The sequence below is a fragment of the Kogia breviceps genome, chromosome 7, assembly GCF_026419965.1.
Source record: "Kogia breviceps isolate mKogBre1 chromosome 7, mKogBre1 haplotype 1, whole genome shotgun sequence".
Lineage (NCBI taxonomy): Eukaryota > Metazoa > Chordata > Mammalia > Artiodactyla > Physeteridae > Kogia > Kogia breviceps.
In genome coordinates this window covers 96,805,354-96,825,222 of record NC_081316.1, presented here as the reverse complement: position 1 = coordinate 96,825,222, position 19,869 = coordinate 96,805,354, and the positions used below count along the sequence as shown (strand labels likewise).

Below are 19,869 nucleotides of genomic sequence, written 5' to 3'. Positions count from 1 at the left end.
GGCGGGGGGGGGGGGCACGGATGTGGGGCGAGTCCGCGGCGGCAGAGGCCAGAGTGACGCTTCACCTGTCCGAGGCGCACCGCGCGTTTTCCCGGGGAAGCAGTCCCAGGATCCCGGGACCCTGGCGGTGGCGGGCTGCACAGGCTCCCGGGAGGGCCGGTGTGGAGAGTGACCTGCGTTCGCACACAGGCCTCTTGGTGGCGGCAGCAGCAACCCTAGCGTCCCACACCCGTCTCTGTTGTCCGTGCCGACAGCCGGAGCTCGCGCCCGTTTCTGGAGCTCCTTTATGCGGTGTCCTTAATTCCCTTTCCTCGCGCCCCAGGAAGCGAAGAGGCAAGAAAAAGTCTCTTGTCTCTTCGGCAGCTCCGCACCCGTTTCTGGAGCTCCTTTAAGCGGCGCGCTTAAACCCCTCTCCTCGCGCAGCAGGAGGTGAAGAGGGAAGAAAAGGTCTCTTGCCTCTTCGGCACCTCCAGACTTCTCCCGAACTCCCTCCCGGCCAGCCCTGGTGCACTAACCCCTTCGGGCTGTTTTCACTCTGCCAACTCCAGACCTTTCCCTGGGATCCGCCGGAGGCTCAGATCCCAGCCCCGCCCGCCGCGGCGGGTGAGCAGACAAGCCTCTCGGGCTGGTGAGTGCTGATCGGCACTGATCCTCTGCGGAATCTCTCCGCTTTGCCCTCCGCACCCTGTTGCTGCGCTCTCCTCCGCGGCTCTGAAGCTTCCCCCTCCGCCACTCGCAGTCTCCACCCGCAGTCTCCGCTCGCGAAGGGGCTTCTAGTGTGTGGGAACCTTTCCTCCTTCACGGCTCCCTCCCACTGGTGCAGGTCCCGTCCCTATTCTTTGTCTCTGTTTATCCTTTTTTCTTTTGCCCTACCCAGGTACGTGGGGAGTTTCTTGCCTTTTGGGAGGTCTGAGGTCTTCTGCCAGCGTTCGGTGGGTGTTCTATAGGAGAAGTTCCACGTGTAGATGTATTTCTGATGTATCTGTGAGGAGGAAGGTGATCCCCGCGTCTTACTCTTCCGCCATCTTCTCGCTCCCCCTCCTTTCACTCTTATCAGTTAGAAAATTACAAGGGTTTTAGGATCTGGCCAGAAACCAACACTAAAATATGTATTTCTTATATCATAATATCACACTATGTAAGGTGAATTATTCACAGGTTCCAGGGTACTAGGACATGGACAGTTTTGGGGAGACATCATTATGCCTACTACATTTGGTGATAGAGTCTAAAATTGGTTCCAATTTAAAAAAAAACAGCTTTAGAGCACAAAGACCACCTGGATGCTGGTAAAAATGTAAGCAATAATTCATAAAATGTCAAGTAAACTTTTTTTTTTTTCGCGGTACGCGGGCCTCTCACTGTTGTGGCCTCTCCCGTTGCGGAGCACAGGCTCCGGACGCGCAGGCTCAGCGGCCATGGCTCACGGGCCCAGCCGCTACGCGGCATGTGGGATCTTCCCGGACCGGGAAGAACCCGTGCGCCGTGCATCGGCAGGCGGACTCTTAACCACTGCGCCACCAGGGAAGCCCAAGGAAACCTTTTTAAAACCTTTTCTCACCTCATCTAACCCACACCTTCTGCACATGGTCAGTGTTTGAAATAATCAACCAAGAATTGATACTCTTTTCAGGTTGTACCACAGGTTTGAAAGAGATTTGGTAGCTGCTAATTTCTTTGGATGAACTGCATCTCTAGGCTCCAGGCATGCTGGAGAATTCACAATACCATTCTCTCTGCTGAGACCCTATAAGCAGATAGGGTAGGGGGTCCCTGGAAAAAGAGAACCAGGCATGGCTTTCTTGACATTAGAGAAAGACCTAAGCCATTTTGTGATCTAAGCCTGGACACAATGCCCTTGAACCGGTCTCAGTAATTAGTGATTTTAGGGAACAAAAGAACAAATGAGTTCTTAGGCAAGAGAAGTAACAGTAGCAAAGAATAAATCAGTTATAAAGGCTCTCAGTTCTGTTTCAATGGTAAAGATAGCCTGAAGCACATTCTTGGGCTGTTTTACAGAATTGAGCCCCCCAACCCGCCCCCTGCCCAGTGAAGCTGGAACCTAAGGAATGATGATGTTGAGCTTTTCTGACCCACGAGATTTTGGTGAACTAAAGCTTGGACTCTGTCAACCTTTGTCCCAATTCTATGCTGAATTCTTCTCTGCTCAAGCCCCTTCATGAATATGCATATACCCTCAGCTTCAGACTTCCCCAGTTTTGCTGTTGGGGAGACACTGCTTTGGGAAAGATACCTCTTGTTCTTACTTGCTGCAAGTAATAAATCCTTCCTTCTCCCACTCTTTGGCTTGGCTGTGTTTTTTAGCTCAACACCCACTAAGAAGCGAACCCAGTTTTCGGGTAACAGAACAGCAGTTCCTATTCCCTTTCTGTTAACCTGAGCAACTTGACTTCATTCTTTGTGTCAGATGAAATATCACTTCATGAGGAAAGCCTTGCATGAAATCTCAAATTAGGTTAGGTCCCATCGCAATTGTTTCTTTACTGTTTTTCTTCACTGCTGTGTTGTGAATTTCATGAAGGCAGGCTCTCTAGCTATTATTTTTCTATATTCCCAGAGCCTGACATACTGTCAGGAACTAAAAAAATATTTGCTGAATTGAAAAGGATACCATTAAGAAGATGGTAATAAAGGTCACCATGGGTTATTGCAATTGCCTGCCTGGTGGACTATTTCCACTAAGCAGTTTCTAGGTAGGAGTGGTGAACTACTGCAAAGGCTACCCCTCTTCTGAAAAAAGACACGGTTATTAACTTGATTTGATCATCCCTGAGATAGATCATCTCCCTTGAATAAGCTGCAGCTTTCTACTCCACAGGTGCAGTTACCTTCAAATACCTCAAATGCTTTTCTCTCTCCACACTTTTCTATTTGTGTGAGGATGTGTGTGTGTGTGTGTGTGTGTGTGTGTGTTTCTGCTTAACTCTGTTTTTCTAGAGGGCTTGATATTGGTAGCCTTCTCTTTTATTGGCTGTGGGATGATACTGTGATGATTAAAGTTCCCAGGTATTGCAGAAGGTTATATACTTCAGTAGTGTGCATAGTATTTATTAAATTGCTTGGCGTGTGTTTGGATATATTTATATACAAAATTCCAAGTAAAATAATCATAATTCTATGATAACTGATTTAATTCTATGCAAACCGAGTCTGCAGTTATTATGGAATATTTTATCTATTATAAAACATATGGAGAAATATAATATTGAAGTCATATTCAATGATCACATAAGAAGTCAGGCATTTATAGAGAGAGATGGTACCAACCTGTATTTTTGCAGCCTCATCCACTGTCATCAAACATTTGGTTATAGAAAAAAAAGAAGAGATGAATCCTCTACTTTGAAGTTATTTTAACAGAATCATGTAGGAGGGAACATGGTGGGCTAGCAGAAGCACTCTACTTAGTGTTGGGGGTTTGTATTTTGTACTTAATTCTGCCGCTTTTGAACAACATCGGTTGTTGACCGATGTGACCCATTTCACCTCTCTCAGTCTTGGTTTCTTCGTCTGTAACTCCACTGCACTGTCAAATGGATCAAAAATCAAAGAGGGTAGAGAGAAGTTTTTGTAAATTGTGAGGCACTATAAAAAACATAAAGTTAGGTATTCTGATGGGGATCATTAGTGTGAATGTAATAAATAAATAATATTTGATGATGACGGATGCCCCATTGACGAGTCCAGGGAGCTTTAAGTCAGCAGTTTGGAAACCTTGAATTGTCAGCTGAGAATCGCAGGTAATAAGGAGGTTGAGGGAGAAGCAAAGGTGAGCTGTGAATCCACATTAGTACAAGGATTCAAAATGAGGAGTCAAAGAAGTCTTCTAATGTTATGTTCTCTTCTGGTCCCTTCACTTTACAGGTTTTTATAGAAAGAAAAATAGATTTTTTTTTTTTTTTTTGCAGTACGCCAGCCTCTCACCGTTGTGGCCTCTCCCGTTGCGGAGCACAGGCTCCAGACGTGCAGGCCGGCCATGGCTCACGGGCCCAGCCGCTCCGCAGCATGTGGGATCTTCCCAGACCGGGGCACGAACCCATGTCCCCTGCATCGGCAGGTGGACTCTCAACCACTGTGCCACCAGGGAAGCCCCAAGAAAATAGATTTTTAAAAATAGATTTCTCATTGTTAGAAAACTTGCTATGTACAAACAGGATAAAGAAAACAACAAAAGTCCTATAATCACACCCAAATTCTCCATTAATTTTAAGGTTCAATCAGGCAGTTTGATTCATTGACCAATCTAGTCATTGCTTTCTTACCTCTTGCACTAGTATCCTTTGGCTCTAGGCCCTCTCTTGTTTCTGCAGAGTCAGAATAGAATGAGAGTTCCAGCAACTATAAGAGTTGTTAAGTCCCAGAGGTTGAAGTTCATTTTGTTTGAAAACATCCTGAGTTACAACTAAAGTGACTGGATGTAATCCAGTGGGTTACTTGCTGGATCTAGACCCACACTAAGCTTGCTCTTCTCTAAACTATGTTGTATTGTCATAGAGTACTGCAAAATTGGTTAGCTTCTCCCCTCCCCTTCTAGTGTAAGCAGTTCATATGACATATGGGGAAGTTAAGTAGAGAAAAATGTTTTGCTAATTTCAAAGTGTCCTATCCCATTATTCTGTATAATAATCATAAATACAAGAAAATATAATGGGTGTTATAATTTATGGGACAATTTTTGGACAAACTTGCTTCATTACTTCATTAAATATTAGACTGTGGTTTTGGCAAAATTTTATGAACATGCTTCTAGCATTGTAGATAAGAAAGCTGATATCTGAAACTCTGGATTCCTGTTCCCTGGTGGAATTTTCCACGTCTGTATATCATGGTCAGTTCATTTGGGGGTGATTGGGCTCTAGTTGCTCTTGCTATTCAAACTTACATTTATACTTGAAAATAAATGTATTAATTTATAATGAGAATTGTTACTGTTAAATTTGACAGCTGGTTATAGTGAAATCATCCCAACTGAAAAATCTACACAGGAGTTACAAGATCTGATGTTGTTTGTTAAATCTAGAACAAAGACAAAAGAAAGTACATGTCTCCCCTTACTTCATGACATCCTTTCTTCTACTCTTGGTATCTGACTTCCAAGCAGTTAAGATTGACTTTTTAATGGATTCTTGTTCCTGTATAGGACTAGAGAAATTGTAATAATTTGGCAAGTTTCCTTTTTCTACGATTTATATTGCCCAGCAGAGCAGACAACAGTCACTTTTGTCCCATTTCAATATGCATTGCAACATATATTACATTTTCACTTTGAAGTTGAATGCTTGCTTTAAAAAAATTTTTTTTCCACATCTTTATTGGAGTATAATTGGTTTACAATGTTGTGTTAGTTTCTGGTGTACAACAAAGTGAATCATATGCATACATATATTCCCATATCCCCTCTTCCTGAGCCTCCCTCCCATCCTCCCTTTCCCACCCCTCTAGGTCATCACAAAGCACCGAGCTGATCTCCCTGTGCTATGTAGCAGCTTCCCACTAGCCATCCATTTGACATTTGGTAGAGTATATATGTCAATGCTACTCTCTCACTTCGCCCCAGCTTCCCCTTTCCCCACCCCCGTGTCCTCAAGTCCGTTCTCTACGTCTGCATCTTTATTCCTGCCCTGCCACTAGGTTCATCAGTACTGTTTTTTTAGATTACATATATATGCGTTAGCATGTGGTATTTGTTTTCCTCTTTCTGACTGACTTCACTCTGTATGACAGACTCTAGGTCCATCTACCCCACTACAAATAACTCAATTTCATTCCTTTTTATGGCTGAGTAATATTCCATTGTATATATGTGCCACATCTTCTTTATCCATTCATCTGTCGATGAATACTTAGTTTGCTTCCATGTCCTGGCTATTGTAAATAGTGCTGCAATGAACATTGTGGCACATGTCTCTTTTTGAATTATGGTTTTCTAAGGGTATATGCCCAGTAGTGGGATTGCTGGGTCATATGGTAGTTCTATTTTTAGTTTTTTAAGGAACCTTCATACTGTTCTCCATAGTGGCTGTATCAATTTACACTCCCACCAACAGTGCAGGAGGGTTCCCTTCTCTCTACACCTTCTCCAGCATTTATTGTTTCTAGATTTTTTGATGATTGCCATTCATCAAAATGTGAGGTGAGGGCTTCCCTGGTGGCACAGTGGTTGAGAGTCCGCCTACCGATGCAGGGGACACGGGTTCGTGCCCCGGTCTAGGAGGATCCCACGTGCCGCAGAGCGGCTGGGCCCGTGAGCCACGGCTGCTGGGCCTGTGCGTCCAGAGCCTGTGCTCCACAACGGGAGAGGCCACAGCAGTGAGAGGCCCGCTTAGCGCGCGCGCGCACACACACACACACACACACACACACACACACACACACACACACAGAGAAATGTGAGGTGATACCTCATTGTGGTTTGATTTGCATTTTTCTAATGATTAGTGATGTTGAGTATCCTTTCATGAGTTTGTTAGCAATCTGTATATCTTCTTTGGAGAAATGCCTATTTAGGTCTTCAGCCCATTTTTGGATTGGGTTGTTTGTTGTTTTGATATTGAGCTGCATGAGCTGCTTGTAAAGTTTGGAGATTAATCCTTTGTTAGTTGCTTCATTTGCACATAATTTCTCCCATTCTGAGAGTTGTCTTTTGGTCTTGTTCATGGTTTCCTTTGCTGTGCAAAAGCTTTTAAGTTTCATTAGGTTCCATTTGTTTATTTTTGTTTTCATTTCCATTACTCTAGGAGGTGGGTCAAAAAAGATCTTGCTGCAATATATGTCAAAGTGTGTTCTTCCTATGTTTTCCTCTAAGAGTTTTATAGTGTCTGGCCTTACATTTAGGCCTTTAATCCATTTTGAGTTTATTTTTGTGTATGATGTTAGGAAGTGTTCTAATTTCATTCTTTTATATGTAGCTGTCCAGTTTCCCAGCACCACTGATTGAAGAGGCTGTCTTTTCTCCACTGTATATTCTTGCCTCCTTTATCAAAGACAAGGTGACCATATGTTCATGAGTTTGTCTCTGTGCTTTCTATCCTTTTCCATTGGTCTATACTTCAGCTTTTGTGCCAGTACCATACTGTCTTGATTACTGTAGCTTTGTAGTCTGAGGTCTGGGAGCCTGATTCCTCCAGCTCTGTTTTTCTTTCTCAAGATTGCTTTGGCTATTTGGGGTCTTTTGTGTTTCCATACAAATTGTAAAATTTCTTGTTCTAGTTCTGTGAAAAATGCCATTGGTAATTTGATAGGGATTGCATTGAATATGTAGATTGCTTTGGGTAGTATAGTCATTTTCACAATGTTGATTCTTCCAATCTAAGAACATGGTATATCTCTCTGTTTATATCATCTTTGATATCTTTCATCAGTGTCTTATAGTTTTCTGCATACAGGTCTTTTGCCTCCTTAGGTAGGTTTTTTATTCCTAGGTTCCTAGGTATTTTATTCTTCTTGTTGCAGTGGTAAATGGGAGTGTTTCCCTAATTTCTCTTTCAGATTTTTAATCAGTAGTGTATAGGAATGCCAGAGATTTCTTTGCATTAATTTTGTATCCTGCTACTTTACCAAATTCATTAATTAGCTGTAGTAATATTCTGAAGTTGAATGCTTTCTGGTGGCATTAGAATTGACACATTTCCAAGTTACACTGTAGAATAATTTCTTTTTGTAGCCCAAAAATAGTTCCCCCTGCTGAAGATAGGCTAATGGAGGCTTCAAAAGTCCTCTTTCTCTGCTGGCATTTTTTCCCTTTGCAGCAATTCAGCCTGCCCATATTGATTCACATACTGGATAAACAAAGATGAATAGAACATTGTTTCTGTCTTTTAGTAGCCTACAACTTACCTGGGAAGCCAAACACACACTAAGTAGAGTATAATGTGAGACATTTTATTAGATCAGCTATCTTTAGGGTTTTCCTCCATTATAAACCCCTTTTCATTACTTCTCTGCCAGGAATTAATGTATTTTGAAACTCCTCTAAATTGCATTTGTTAAGTAATAATGAATTTATTTTTCCTTCTCTCTCTTTTAACTAATCAGACACTAAAACTTCTGATAAGCAAGAGACAATGAGTGTTACCATGCTTAGTTGGTAACTGAAAGTAAGTAAATGTGATGTTTGGGTTTATCAGGGGTAAATGTGGGGGTTCTGTTAGGCTTAAAAAATACTATGGAAACATTTAAATAAAAATAGATACTATTACCTGCTGTGATGTACTCATCACCCAATAATTATCAACTCATTTCATTTGCACTGCTCCACTTCATCCCTTCTGGATTATCCTAAAGTAGATCTCAAGCATCATATAATATCATACATAAATATTTCAGTATAAATCTCTGCAAGATAAGGGCTTAAGAAACATAGTCATAGTACCATTATTCCACCTAAAAATTAACAATAGTTCCTTACTATCATATATTTTGTCCATGTTCAGATTTCCCCAATTATAACTTAATTTTAAAAATAGTGTTTTTAAATCAAGATGCACATAAGGCCCATGCATTTCAACAGGTTGTTATATCTACATCTCTTTCTTCTATACATTTCCTCTTCCTCTTTGCTCTTTTTTGTTGTTGTTGTCTTTTTTCTTTCTTTGGCTCTTTTTTTTTCTTGCAGTTTATTTTTGAAAAAATAGTTCATTTGTCTTGGAGAGTTTTCCACACTCTCAGTTTTGCTGATTGTATCTTTCTGGTGGGTGTACAGTATTTCCTTCTCAGAATACTGTTTTTAAATGCAGAAAATAAAATACATAGGATTATAGTGGAAACAAATTACATCTCTTTAGGTATTCAACTATTAAAAACACATTATGATGTTAATATATGTGCTTCTTTTCTTTAAAAAAAACATGTTAAATAACAAGATCTCACAATGGCTCTTTACCATGATTTTGGAGTAGTGATGATATTTTGAAATTTCAGCAACAGTTGTCATATGGTATGAAAATATCTGTGAATTCTTTGGCAGCAAAGTCATAGGCACTGCTAATACTTCTACAGTTTGTTACCCATGTTCACAATCGAAGGGAACGTATTGTGATGTATCTTTTTCCCATCCAAGTTCATATATTTCCCAGAATCTTTTCATGGACCTGATCAGTGGACCCCTGTTAAAAACCCTGTAGTCCTATATTTTTGGCAAGACTATTTCATAGATATTTTGTATTATCTTCAGGAGATGCATAACATTTGCTTGTCTTTTTTTTGTTGTTGTTGTTGTTGTTATATTAGGAGCTATCAAGTTTTATTGCCTAGATTATTATTTTATTAGGGGTTGTAAAATGATATTTTATTTCTGTCATTCCATTTTTATTTATTATATAAGTATTTCTACAAACTCCCTGTCATCAACTCATTACCCTGAGGTATAATTTGTATAGGAAGGGCGGGATTGCCCTTTGAGTTAATTCTAACTTTTAATAAAGTTCAGAACCATAGGGTTTTTAATATAACCTCTTCAGTCTTACATCTTCATCTCCTTTTTCCTGTACCAAAAATCAATACATTAATATCATTTCTTGTTTGCTTTATTCCACAGTATGCACACAGTCTCAAAATAATATCAACACTACCTCTAAACAGTTTAAGATATTTTACAGTTCTTATTGTTTCTGTGGTATATTCTACTAGGAATGTACTGTCAAATTAGTCTGTTTTAAAGTCGCTTGAAATAATTCCTTTCTATTTGGTTTTGCCACCAACTTAAGATATCCTTAAGTTCATTTAAAATTTTGTTTTTAATTTTATATGTAGCTTTTTAAAAAAATTAATTTTTGTTTTATAATTATGTAAAATACTTACATGGCTCCTAAGACAAATCTATAAAACAAGGCATATTCAGACATAATGTACCTCTTACTTTCTCTCTCTCCTGACCTATAGGTAACTTTAAAAACAGTTACCTGTTTTCATTTAAAAATACTAACAAATATAGGTAAATGTTTGCATTCCATACCCATTTTCCTCCTCATTTGGTTCTTTTTTTAGTATATCCTGGCCGTCATTTTATAGTGTCTAGAGATATTTGCTTTGCTTTTTATAGCCGATCGGTATTCCTTTGTGTTTATTAAGCTAGTCCTCTGAGACAGGAAGGTGGCAGGGCACAACCTTTAAAAGAATGACAACCATTGAGGACACGACATAAGCCATAAACCGTTTAGAACGAACTGGGTCCAAGATGGTGGGTGATTGACTTCCACTAGACCTTGAACCTCAGTATATGTTCATTGTAATACATCAGCAAGCTAAATGACACACCTACAGGCGCCATGACAGTTCCGAGGCCGACCATAAAAGGCAAAAAAGTGGGCAGTGGCCCAATTCATGGAAATCCTCACCTGTTCCCCAAAATGGTTGGAATAATCCTCCCACTCATTAGCCTATGAACTTATCCACCCCTTTAAAACTGACCACTGCATACCCTAGTGCCTGTCATCTTCTGAGGTGGCCCACACTCTGTCTATGGAGGGTGTATATCCCTGAATAAACCTTCTGTCACTTTACTATGGCTCACTCTTGAATTCTTTCCTGTGTGAAGCTAAGAACCCACACTTGGCAGCCGTCCCAGGGACTCGCCTGATACCAGGGACGTGACCATCCTCTTGTGCCCACTTTCTTTCCTGCAACAATATTTTTAGACATACAGGTTTTTTCTTTAGATTTTTACTATTATAAATAGTGCTGCAGTGAGTAGTCTGTATATATTTACTGAGCATCTACAATGAGTAAGACATAATCCAACGGGGGAAAAAGAAAATTACCTTTCCTTACTTGCCTTCTTTTTGAGGTAATAATATATACTACTGCCCTTTCTATTCTTTGAAATTTGGCTTTCTTGGCCACTTTGAGTTTTGAATATGCCTTTATTACATCAGAATGTGGGTTCTTCAAAACTGCTAGCTACTTATGCTTGTTAGCATTAGATGATACACTAATGGCTAAATTTTTGAATCGTAGAAATGTAGATAAGGAAAGAATATAACAGGTCTTCTAGGTTGCTACTCACTATATAAAGAAAAGCTATAATTTTTTAGCTTCCTTCCAGTCTAGTTTAAAATACTCTACTAATAGACACTGGATAATATATGTGCTAAATGTGAGGATTTATTCTTTTCAGGTTTGTAATAGGATTTTTATAGAAGTGCTCAAGTTATTATTCTATCCCGGGTATTTACAGATGGCAGTATGATAGATTTAAAAATCTCCGCAAGAAGAAGGCTCCATAGAAGTCTTTTAGCTTTGATACTAAATCTTGCCTTTAGATGATAATGTGCAACCTAGAAGCACGGATTTGAGACATAAAGTGAACAAAAATATGTGATTAGCATTCAAACAATGCATTGTATTAGTCATTTGACACTTTTTTTTTCTTCAAATAATTCTGTGGTTTGTCATCTTCATTGTGTATTAGAGGCATCTAGGGGAATTTTAAAGTAGACTGATATTTGGATGATACCTCCTAAGAATATGATTCAACTCGTTTGGGCTGATGTCTTAGTTTTGGTGTTTTTCTAAAGCTCCCAATGATTTTTAAATGTACCCCCAGGTAGAGGACTATCGATCTAACCTGACATTCCAAATGAAGAAGAGCTGAATAAATGAATCAGTCCTGTCATTGTGTCTTGTGTATATTTTATGTAAAGCTAGTGTTTGAATTAGGCAAAAATCCATATTATAGCCTTTCCTTCATTCCTGAATCTTCCTGGAAGTTGTTCACTTTTCTGGTCTGTGATCAAGTGTCTCATTCTTTGTGACCGCTTTCCAGGCAGTCTTGACTCTTCCTTCCCTTGGCCACGCATACAACTCTGTTTTGACACTTTCCCATTTTATTGTGGTTCTGTGTTGTGAGGTCTGTTTCCTCGACTAGACAGAAAACTCCTTAGCATGTTCAACAATGGCAAATATACTTGAAGCACTTATTCTGTATCAGGCACTGTGTTACTCATGGAGATGATAAAGTCCCTGTCCTCCTGGAGCTTAGATTCTTGGAGGAAGAACCACAGGCAGCATGGTAGGTGCTAGGATAGAGGGATATGGTATTTTTTCAGGGCACACAACAAGAGTCTGCTGACCTGTTCTGGAGAGAAGTGGGCCTGGGACCATGAAATACATGGGCCTTCTAAATTCCCTGTGCTTAGCACATATTAGGCACCCAAGAAACTTTAGTAAGTACATGACTGAAGAGTTTACTGACTGAATAAATGAATAAAAGAAGTTATAGTTTCATTGGAAAGCATGTGCATGAGTATGTGCTTTGAAATGGAAGGGATGTTAAAATACGTACTTTAGCTTTTCTGGAAGAAAGAAGGGGGGAAATAAAATGCCTTAAAGTCTTTTCTTCTTTTATTCCTTAAATTCATACAATATATCCAAATAGTAATGTGGTCAGAAGTGATGTTATTTAGTTTATTTTCTACGTGTTTTCCCACCTCTACCCCTGATAATCCATGACTTGTTTGCCCTGCTTTCTGGTGGCCCAGCTCCCACAGCATGAAGCTGCCTTGGGAAATATGTCTTGGAGTTGGATCATATCCTGCCATTGAAGTTCACTTCAGTGGAGGTTCCGTTTGAAAAACAGTGACAGGATATGTCCCATGGTTAGATGCATGTTGCTTCTGGCAGCTTCCCTTAGAGAGTAACAGGTTTTATTATGGTGTAGAGAGAGTCCCTTTGTTTAATTCAGAATTCATATGCACTAGGACCTTGTGAAATCCAAATGCTTAAATTGGAAGCCATAAGTAACAAAAATTGTTTTGAGGCCTATGGTATCTCTACGAGTCTGAGTGGTTTTCTCTTCTTTCGCCCTTGTTCAGCCTCTACCTCCTTCAGTTTCTCTTTCTTTCTCACTTGCTCTCATTCTTGCTCTCTTCCTCTTCCATTATAGATGAGGTCATTATGATTTGGAGCCAAGAGAAGTGCATTCCTGTAACTTTAAATCTCCATACTCAATTTATGACTCTTTTTTTTTTTTAGAAGATGGTTATACTTTATAGTTGGAGGACAGCTTGCTTAATTGTGCTATTTTTTAATGTAAATGTGAGCTTATTAGAGGAATTTTGTCAATTTGTGAACAGGGCTTAGTGCTTCCACATTTCTTATTCTCACATATTTCACATTTATTATTGCTTTCGAGCCCATTATGGTGTGCAAAGAATGTTCTGAATTTGATAAAGTTATCAGTCCCTTGATTAGCTTTTTAGTGCCCTGTACTTTGGACATCCAATGTCCTCCTGACATACGGAGAAACAGTGTTAATACTGGTAGCAGGGAAATTAGGCTAGACCCTTTGTTTCCTGACTGCAAGGTGAGGTGCAGGGATCCTTTGAATAAGGTGTTTTCTAATATAAGCTCTGTTATAAAATTGTGGAGAAGTGAAGGAGGGTAAAGAGAGGAATGTGTGGAAAGGTGAGTGAGAACAAAGAGGTACAGGAGGTAAGAAGGTATCAGCTGTGAGAGATGACCTCGCTTACTATCCTAAGATCACGTTCTATGGCGGGCACAGCAGATGTTCAGTGGTCAGACAATTTGCGCACAGACTCTGCTCCTGAGATGATCTTAGGGAACACACATGCCTCTTCTGGGCCACAGTCTCCTCAACTTAAAAAAAGTTGGCATTAGCAACAAAATCTAGCAATTCTGAGATTTTGTTCCATGGAAGAGAGGAGAAGTTTAAAGAAAGGAGGTCATTAAACAATGAAATACCAGAAAATTGGAACCATTTCCTTGGCCAGGTACCCTTCCCTACATGATTCCAGAGGGAAGTATGTGGCTGGGGACAATGACACAAAATGAATGCACTTTTTCACTCTTTGGTTTCAGCCTATACTTCTGTAGGTTCCCAGTACACTATACAGGACTCAGTGTTGAATTTCTTATGCCTAGGATAGGGCAGCATAACCTCCAGAATCGATGCAAACTATGCCTCCTTCAGGAAGAAATGAGCATAAGAGAAAGAGGTAGCAACCCGCAGATCCGGTTTGCCTCATCAGCCTGTGACAGGTAGAACATCCCTAGAAAGAACACTGCTCTGGGGCTTCTCTGGTGGTGCAGTAGTTAAGAATCCACCTGCCAATGCAGGGGACACGGGCTGGAGCCCTGGTCCGGGAAGATCCCACATGCCGTGGGGCAACTAAGCCTGTGTGCCACAACTACTGAGTCTGTGCTCTAGAGCCTGTGAGCCACAACTACTGAAGCCTGCACTCCTAGAGTCCATGCTCCACAACAAGAGAAGCCACTATGATGAGAAGCTCGTGCACCGCAACGAAGACCCAATGCAGGCAAAAATAAATAAATATATAAATAATTTTTTTAAAAAAAGAATACTACTCTGTGGGAGCAAGTCCTTAACCTCCTGTTCACCTGGGTGAAAATTTCCTTGAGTAACCTAATAAAATGTCTTTGGGTCTGGCCATTTCCTGATATAATCTCTGCCTGTTGAAGGGTAAAGTTGCTTCATTTCCTTCCTTTTGAAAGTAACAGAGTAAACTACATGGAGTGATATAACCCTTTGAAGAGCATTTTAGCAAAACAAGTAAAGTTGAAGACATGCCCTAAAACCAATGATTCTACTCTTAAGTATATCTCCAGAGCAAATGATTCCTTTAAACTTCATGACACAAATAGAAACTCATTATATTTGTAGAGTACTCTGAGTTCACTGCTTCTAGCAGATGTCTAGATGCTACCCATCAGGCCATCCTGAGTGCAGAGGAGATTATATGTTAGCACATAAGTAACCCATTTGCACTACTTTGCTAAAACCCAGAAAAACTCTTAGATATGTATGTCAGGGGACATACATATGAGTGTTTGTAGAGGCATTGTTTATAAGTGCAAAAATAAATTGGAATACAACCTAATACTCAGTAAGGGAATGGATAAAGTGTGATATAATTACACAGTGGAGTACTATACAGTAGTGGAAAGGAATGAACTAGAACTAACATATCAATATAGAGGACTCTCTTGAACAATGTTGATCAAAAAAGCAAGTTGCAAAAGTATACATTTAGTATGATGCTGTTTATATAAAAAGATAAAACAATTGTATACATTGCATAAGGATACTTCTGTAAATATGAAAATATATGGAAATGCTTTGAATGTTAAATATCAAGTTCTAGAAAGTACTTATCTCAGGAGGGCTAAGAGATTGAGGAGAACACAAGGGGGATATGTTGATTTTGCCAATATTTGTGGAGAGAGAGAGTAGAACAGGAAGAGCAGTTAGGAGAAATTTGCTGCAGTTCAAACTGTAGAGCGCTTCCTCCTTGAAATGCCACTTACTCTTGCTTCCAGAGTGTTTTTCCTTGTTTTCTCCCTGCCTCTCTCTGGCCATGCCCTTTCATCCCCATCTCTAATTTCTCTTCCTCCTCTGCCCCTTAAATGTTGCTGTTTCCCAGAGTGTTGGGTTTTTTTTTTTAATAAATTTATTTATTTATTTTTAAATTTATTGGCTGCATTGGGTCTTCGTTGCTGCATGTGGGCTTTCTCTAGTTGTGGTGAGCATTGGCAGGCAGATTCTTAACCACTGAGCCACCAGGGAAGTCCCCCAGAAAGTTTCTTTTTTACCCTCTTTTCTTTTCAATTTTTAGGTATATGTTTTAGTGACCTCATTTATATCCCAACTTCGATTACCACTTTTATGATCATGATCCTCAAATTTATTTCTCCAATCCAATCCCTTTTCCCAGCTCCAAACTGTCTACTGGAAATTTCTTCTTGACTGTCTCATAATTAAACAAAATCCAGCATGTCCAAAATTGAGTTAATCTCTTTTCCAAATGTGCCTTTTCCTTTTGTCTTTGGGATCTTGATTAATTACATTGTTATCTACACAGGTGTCTGATCCAGAAAACTGGGTATTATATTAGATAGATCTGTCTCTGTCAATTTTCCTCTTTGATTGGCTTCCATGGCAGGAATTCAGGGTTAGGTTTTGGTGTTCTGTGTTATGACATAATGTGCTATGACATATTTAGGGACCCAGGAATGCTCAATTCCTGCCTTGCTAATCTCTATACTTTCTCCTATTCAGAAGATTTCAATGAGCTTACCACCAGCAAAATAAGATGCCAGCGTTTGAACCTATTTTAGATCTCTTCTTGATCTCGATTCTGTTGACTTTTCCACCATCTGCTGCTTTTGTTTTTCTCTTATACTCTGGGTTATAGCAACACCAACCCACTTGAAATCCCTGAATGTGCCATATTGTTTTAGAACTCTGTGCCTTGGTACCTGCTATTCCTTCTACTTGAGATATCTTTCCTTACTGTGCCTGTCTAGTGAACTCCTGAGGTTCTTGTAACTAGCCCATTTTTGTACTTGTCTGTCTGTGCCCTAATTAGTAGTTTATATGCCTACTTATCCCCAATGGTCTCTGAGCCTCTGAGGCACAGAGAGTGCCTATCCAGTTTTGTATCTTCATGGCCTGGCACATGGTAGATGCTCTATAAGTATATATTTAGGGTTGACTTACCCAGCAAATTTCCCCTTTTTCTTTTTGCCTGTGTTAAGATCGTTTGAGATTAGTTGCAAATTACTGAAGCAAATATTCCAAAGAAAAAATACATTGTCAACTCTTAGAACAGATATTCTCTGTCTTCTGCAATTTGGGTATTTTCTATTTTGTTTAGAGCAACTCTGGAAGGAAGTATTTATGTAGAGAACATTTAAATAGAAGTTGCAGTATTCTGAATCCTGGTCCCTGAACCTTCCAGGAACTATATATCTTCATCATCTCTTTTAATTTCTTTTAAGTTTCTTTCAAGTTTTCACCCATATTGCCTTCTGCTCATCTCCCAAACTTGTTTAAGTTTCCCTGCTCCTTTAACAAGATAATAATTAAACAAACAAGCAAAAAACTTGTCCTCAACACTGCTGCTTATTCTTCAAACTCTTTCCCCATCGCTATTCTCCTTTTCATCATTAAAAAGGAAAAAAGAGCTATATATGTTTGGTGCATTAATTTGCTCATATTCTACTCACTCAGCCCACTAGAATCTGACTTTAGTTATCACCACTAACAAAATGCTTTCCTTCCAAGCCATCTAGCAGCTTCCAGTTTGCCAGTCCAACTGTGTCTCTTTAGCCATGATGACACCTTTTCTCTCTGCAGTTTTTGACACTGTAGTATTGATGATCTCATCCTTCTTGAAATGTTTTTCTACTCTTAGTTTCTGTATCATGGCACTCATAATTTCTTATCTTTCTCTGACTATTGAACTTCATTGGGTAAGTGTCTTATATTTGAGGTAACCATATATTTGGGCGTATCTAGTAATTTCTTTATCCATTTACATTCACTTGACAAATATTTATTGAGTGACAACAAAGTGCCAGCACTGGATATGTAGTGGAGAGTAAAACAGATATGGTCTTTCTGAAGTCCAGAGTTTCAACCTTGTATTTGCTATCTGTTGCTACTGTGTGTAACAAATTACCTCAAATTTAGTGGCTTAAAACAATATACATCTGTTATCTCATAGTTTTTATGAATTAGGCATCTGGGCGTGGCTTAGCTCTTCCCTCTGCTTCAGGGTCTCTCATAAGGCTGCAGTCATGGTGTCGGCCAGGGCTAGAGTCTCATCTGAAGTCATGACTGGGGAGCGAATCTGCTTCCAAGCTCATGTTGATTTTGGCAAGATTTATTTCCTTGGAGACTGTTGGACTCAGGGTCTCAGTTCCTTGCTGGTTGTTGACCAGGGTCCACCCTTAGTTCCTTTCCATGTGGACCTCTCTATATATAGCAGCTTGTTTGATCAGAGCCAGCAAGGAAGAGAATCAATAGAGTTGGGTAGCAAGATGGAAGTTATAACCTCAGGTAATGTATCCATGGAAGTGGTATCCTGTTTTTTTTTTGTTGGTTTTTTTTTTTTTTAGTTTTTTTTAAAAATTGAAGTATAGTTGATGTACAATATTATATAAGTTACAAGTGTACAATATACTGATAAACAATTTTTAAAGGTTATACTCTATTTATAGTTATTATAAAATATTGGCTATATTCCCTGTATTGTACAGTATGGTATCCCATTAATTTTCTTGTATTCTAATGGTTAGAATCAAGTCAAAGATCCAATCCATGTTCAAGTGGAAGAGATTACACAGAGCAAAACTACCCAGAAACAGAGATTCACTGGTGGCCATCTTAGAGTCCGCCTATCACAAACCTCTTAATGTTTTTCTCTTAGACCTTCCAGCCACCTCAATTTCTAGTGCTCTCAAATTGAGGTCAGTACTCTCCCCTTGCCCAAACCTGCTTCTCATCCTCTATTCTGTGTCTTGGTCAGCAGCCTTATATCTATCCAGTCATCTAGTCCAGAAACCCAGAGATCATTTTCAATACCTCCTCCTGAGATTTAATGGATCACTAGGCTCTGTGTCTTTCACATCATTCTCTACTTAACATTCACATTGATGTGGCTTTAGTTCAGCCATGGATCATTATATTAACCTTCTAACCTTCAGTCCTTCTCATAGTAACCAGAGTTACCTTTTTACAGTCTGGCCTGTATTTACTTTTCCAGGCTTCTTGCCCTCCACTCTTTGCTGTTGACCTTATGCCTTAGGCATAGGCCACTCAATATTTCCTGAACCCACCATTGCATGTTTGTGCCTCTACATTTGGTCCTACAGTTACTTCTTCCTGGGTTCCCTTCTCCCTACTTCTTCCTCTAGAAATCTCTTATATACTGACTTCCGAACCTAACTGAAAAATCACCTTTTCCTTAAAACTTTTCTCAGTTTTCTCCCTGCCTGCTAACTCCCTCACTCAGAATTAACCAGTAGTACCTGTGTGCTCTCTCAGCCCTTTAATCACACCACTGTTACCAAGACTGTTGTTGTGTAGTTTGCTTTCTGCAGTTTTGTAGTTGGTTGTTAAGGTACTTCTCTTTTAAAATGCCAAAGGGTAGGGTCTAGATCTTATTCTTCTCCGGATCCAAAGTGCCAGCCTCTGGAACAGTGATTCACAATCTTGGCTGCATTTGGAATTACTTGGGCACCTTTGAACTCCACCGAGGCCTGGACCCACCCCCCGAGGCGACGATATAATTGGTCTCAGGTGCAGCCCGGGATATTAGCATTTTTTAAAGCTCCATAATTCTAACATGTAGGTAACATTGAAAGCCTCTGCTTCTAGTTGAAGGAACCAAGTCTCTGGGAGAATGAAAGGATGAGAAAATGTTAAGCATTTAATGAATAGGAAGACTTTAAAACTAGAGTTAAAGTTGAGTTTTAAAAACTCACACACAAATAATTCAAATAAAATATGACATAGCTAAGTAATCAAAATGTTTTCTAAACAGATCATCAGTGAACTCGGGGGATATGTATTTTTGTGGTAATGAGGGGAAAATTAGAAATGTAAAAGAGAATAAAACTGTAGTCTCTCAAAATCCAACACTTTAATTTTTGTGCATATGAAGTAAGTGATAAAATGAAATAAAGAGCCACCTGGAATTATTAACATTTTCCTTTTGGTTTAGCCCTAAGTGTGTGTGTGTGTGTGTGTGTGTGTGTGTGTGTGTGTGTGTGTGTGTGTGTGTGTGTGTGAAAGATATAACTTACTTGCCAGTTCCTCTGATTTCCTCCTTTATTTTCTAGGAATATTTTGAAAACAATTGCCCTGGGTCAGATGTTGTCCTTGTGTATATGTGGGACAGCCATCACCAGCCAGTATTTGGCAGAAAGATACAAAGTGAATACACCCATGCTTCAGAGTTTTATCAACTATTGCTTGCTGTTTCTAATTTACACAGTGATGCTGGCATTTCAATCAGGTATGTCAAATGTGGGAATTACCTTTTCAACAAATTATCTTGATAAAAATTTTTGGCTCTTGACGTTCAA

The 19,869-nt window shown here is 39.6% G+C and overlaps 1 protein-coding gene across 1 annotated transcript in view; it reads left to right on the top strand.

Moving 5' to 3' along the window:
- Nucleotides 1-19,869, top strand: part of SLC35F2 (solute carrier family 35 member F2) — a 62,350-nt gene that overhangs the window by 20,835 nt on the left and 21,646 nt on the right. The window contains exon 2 of the mRNA XM_059070364.2: nt 19,624-19,799. Within this exon, the coding sequence (XP_058926347.1) occupies nt 19,624-19,799 (176 nt within the window). The remainder of the gene's footprint in view (nt 1-19,623; nt 19,800-19,869) is intronic.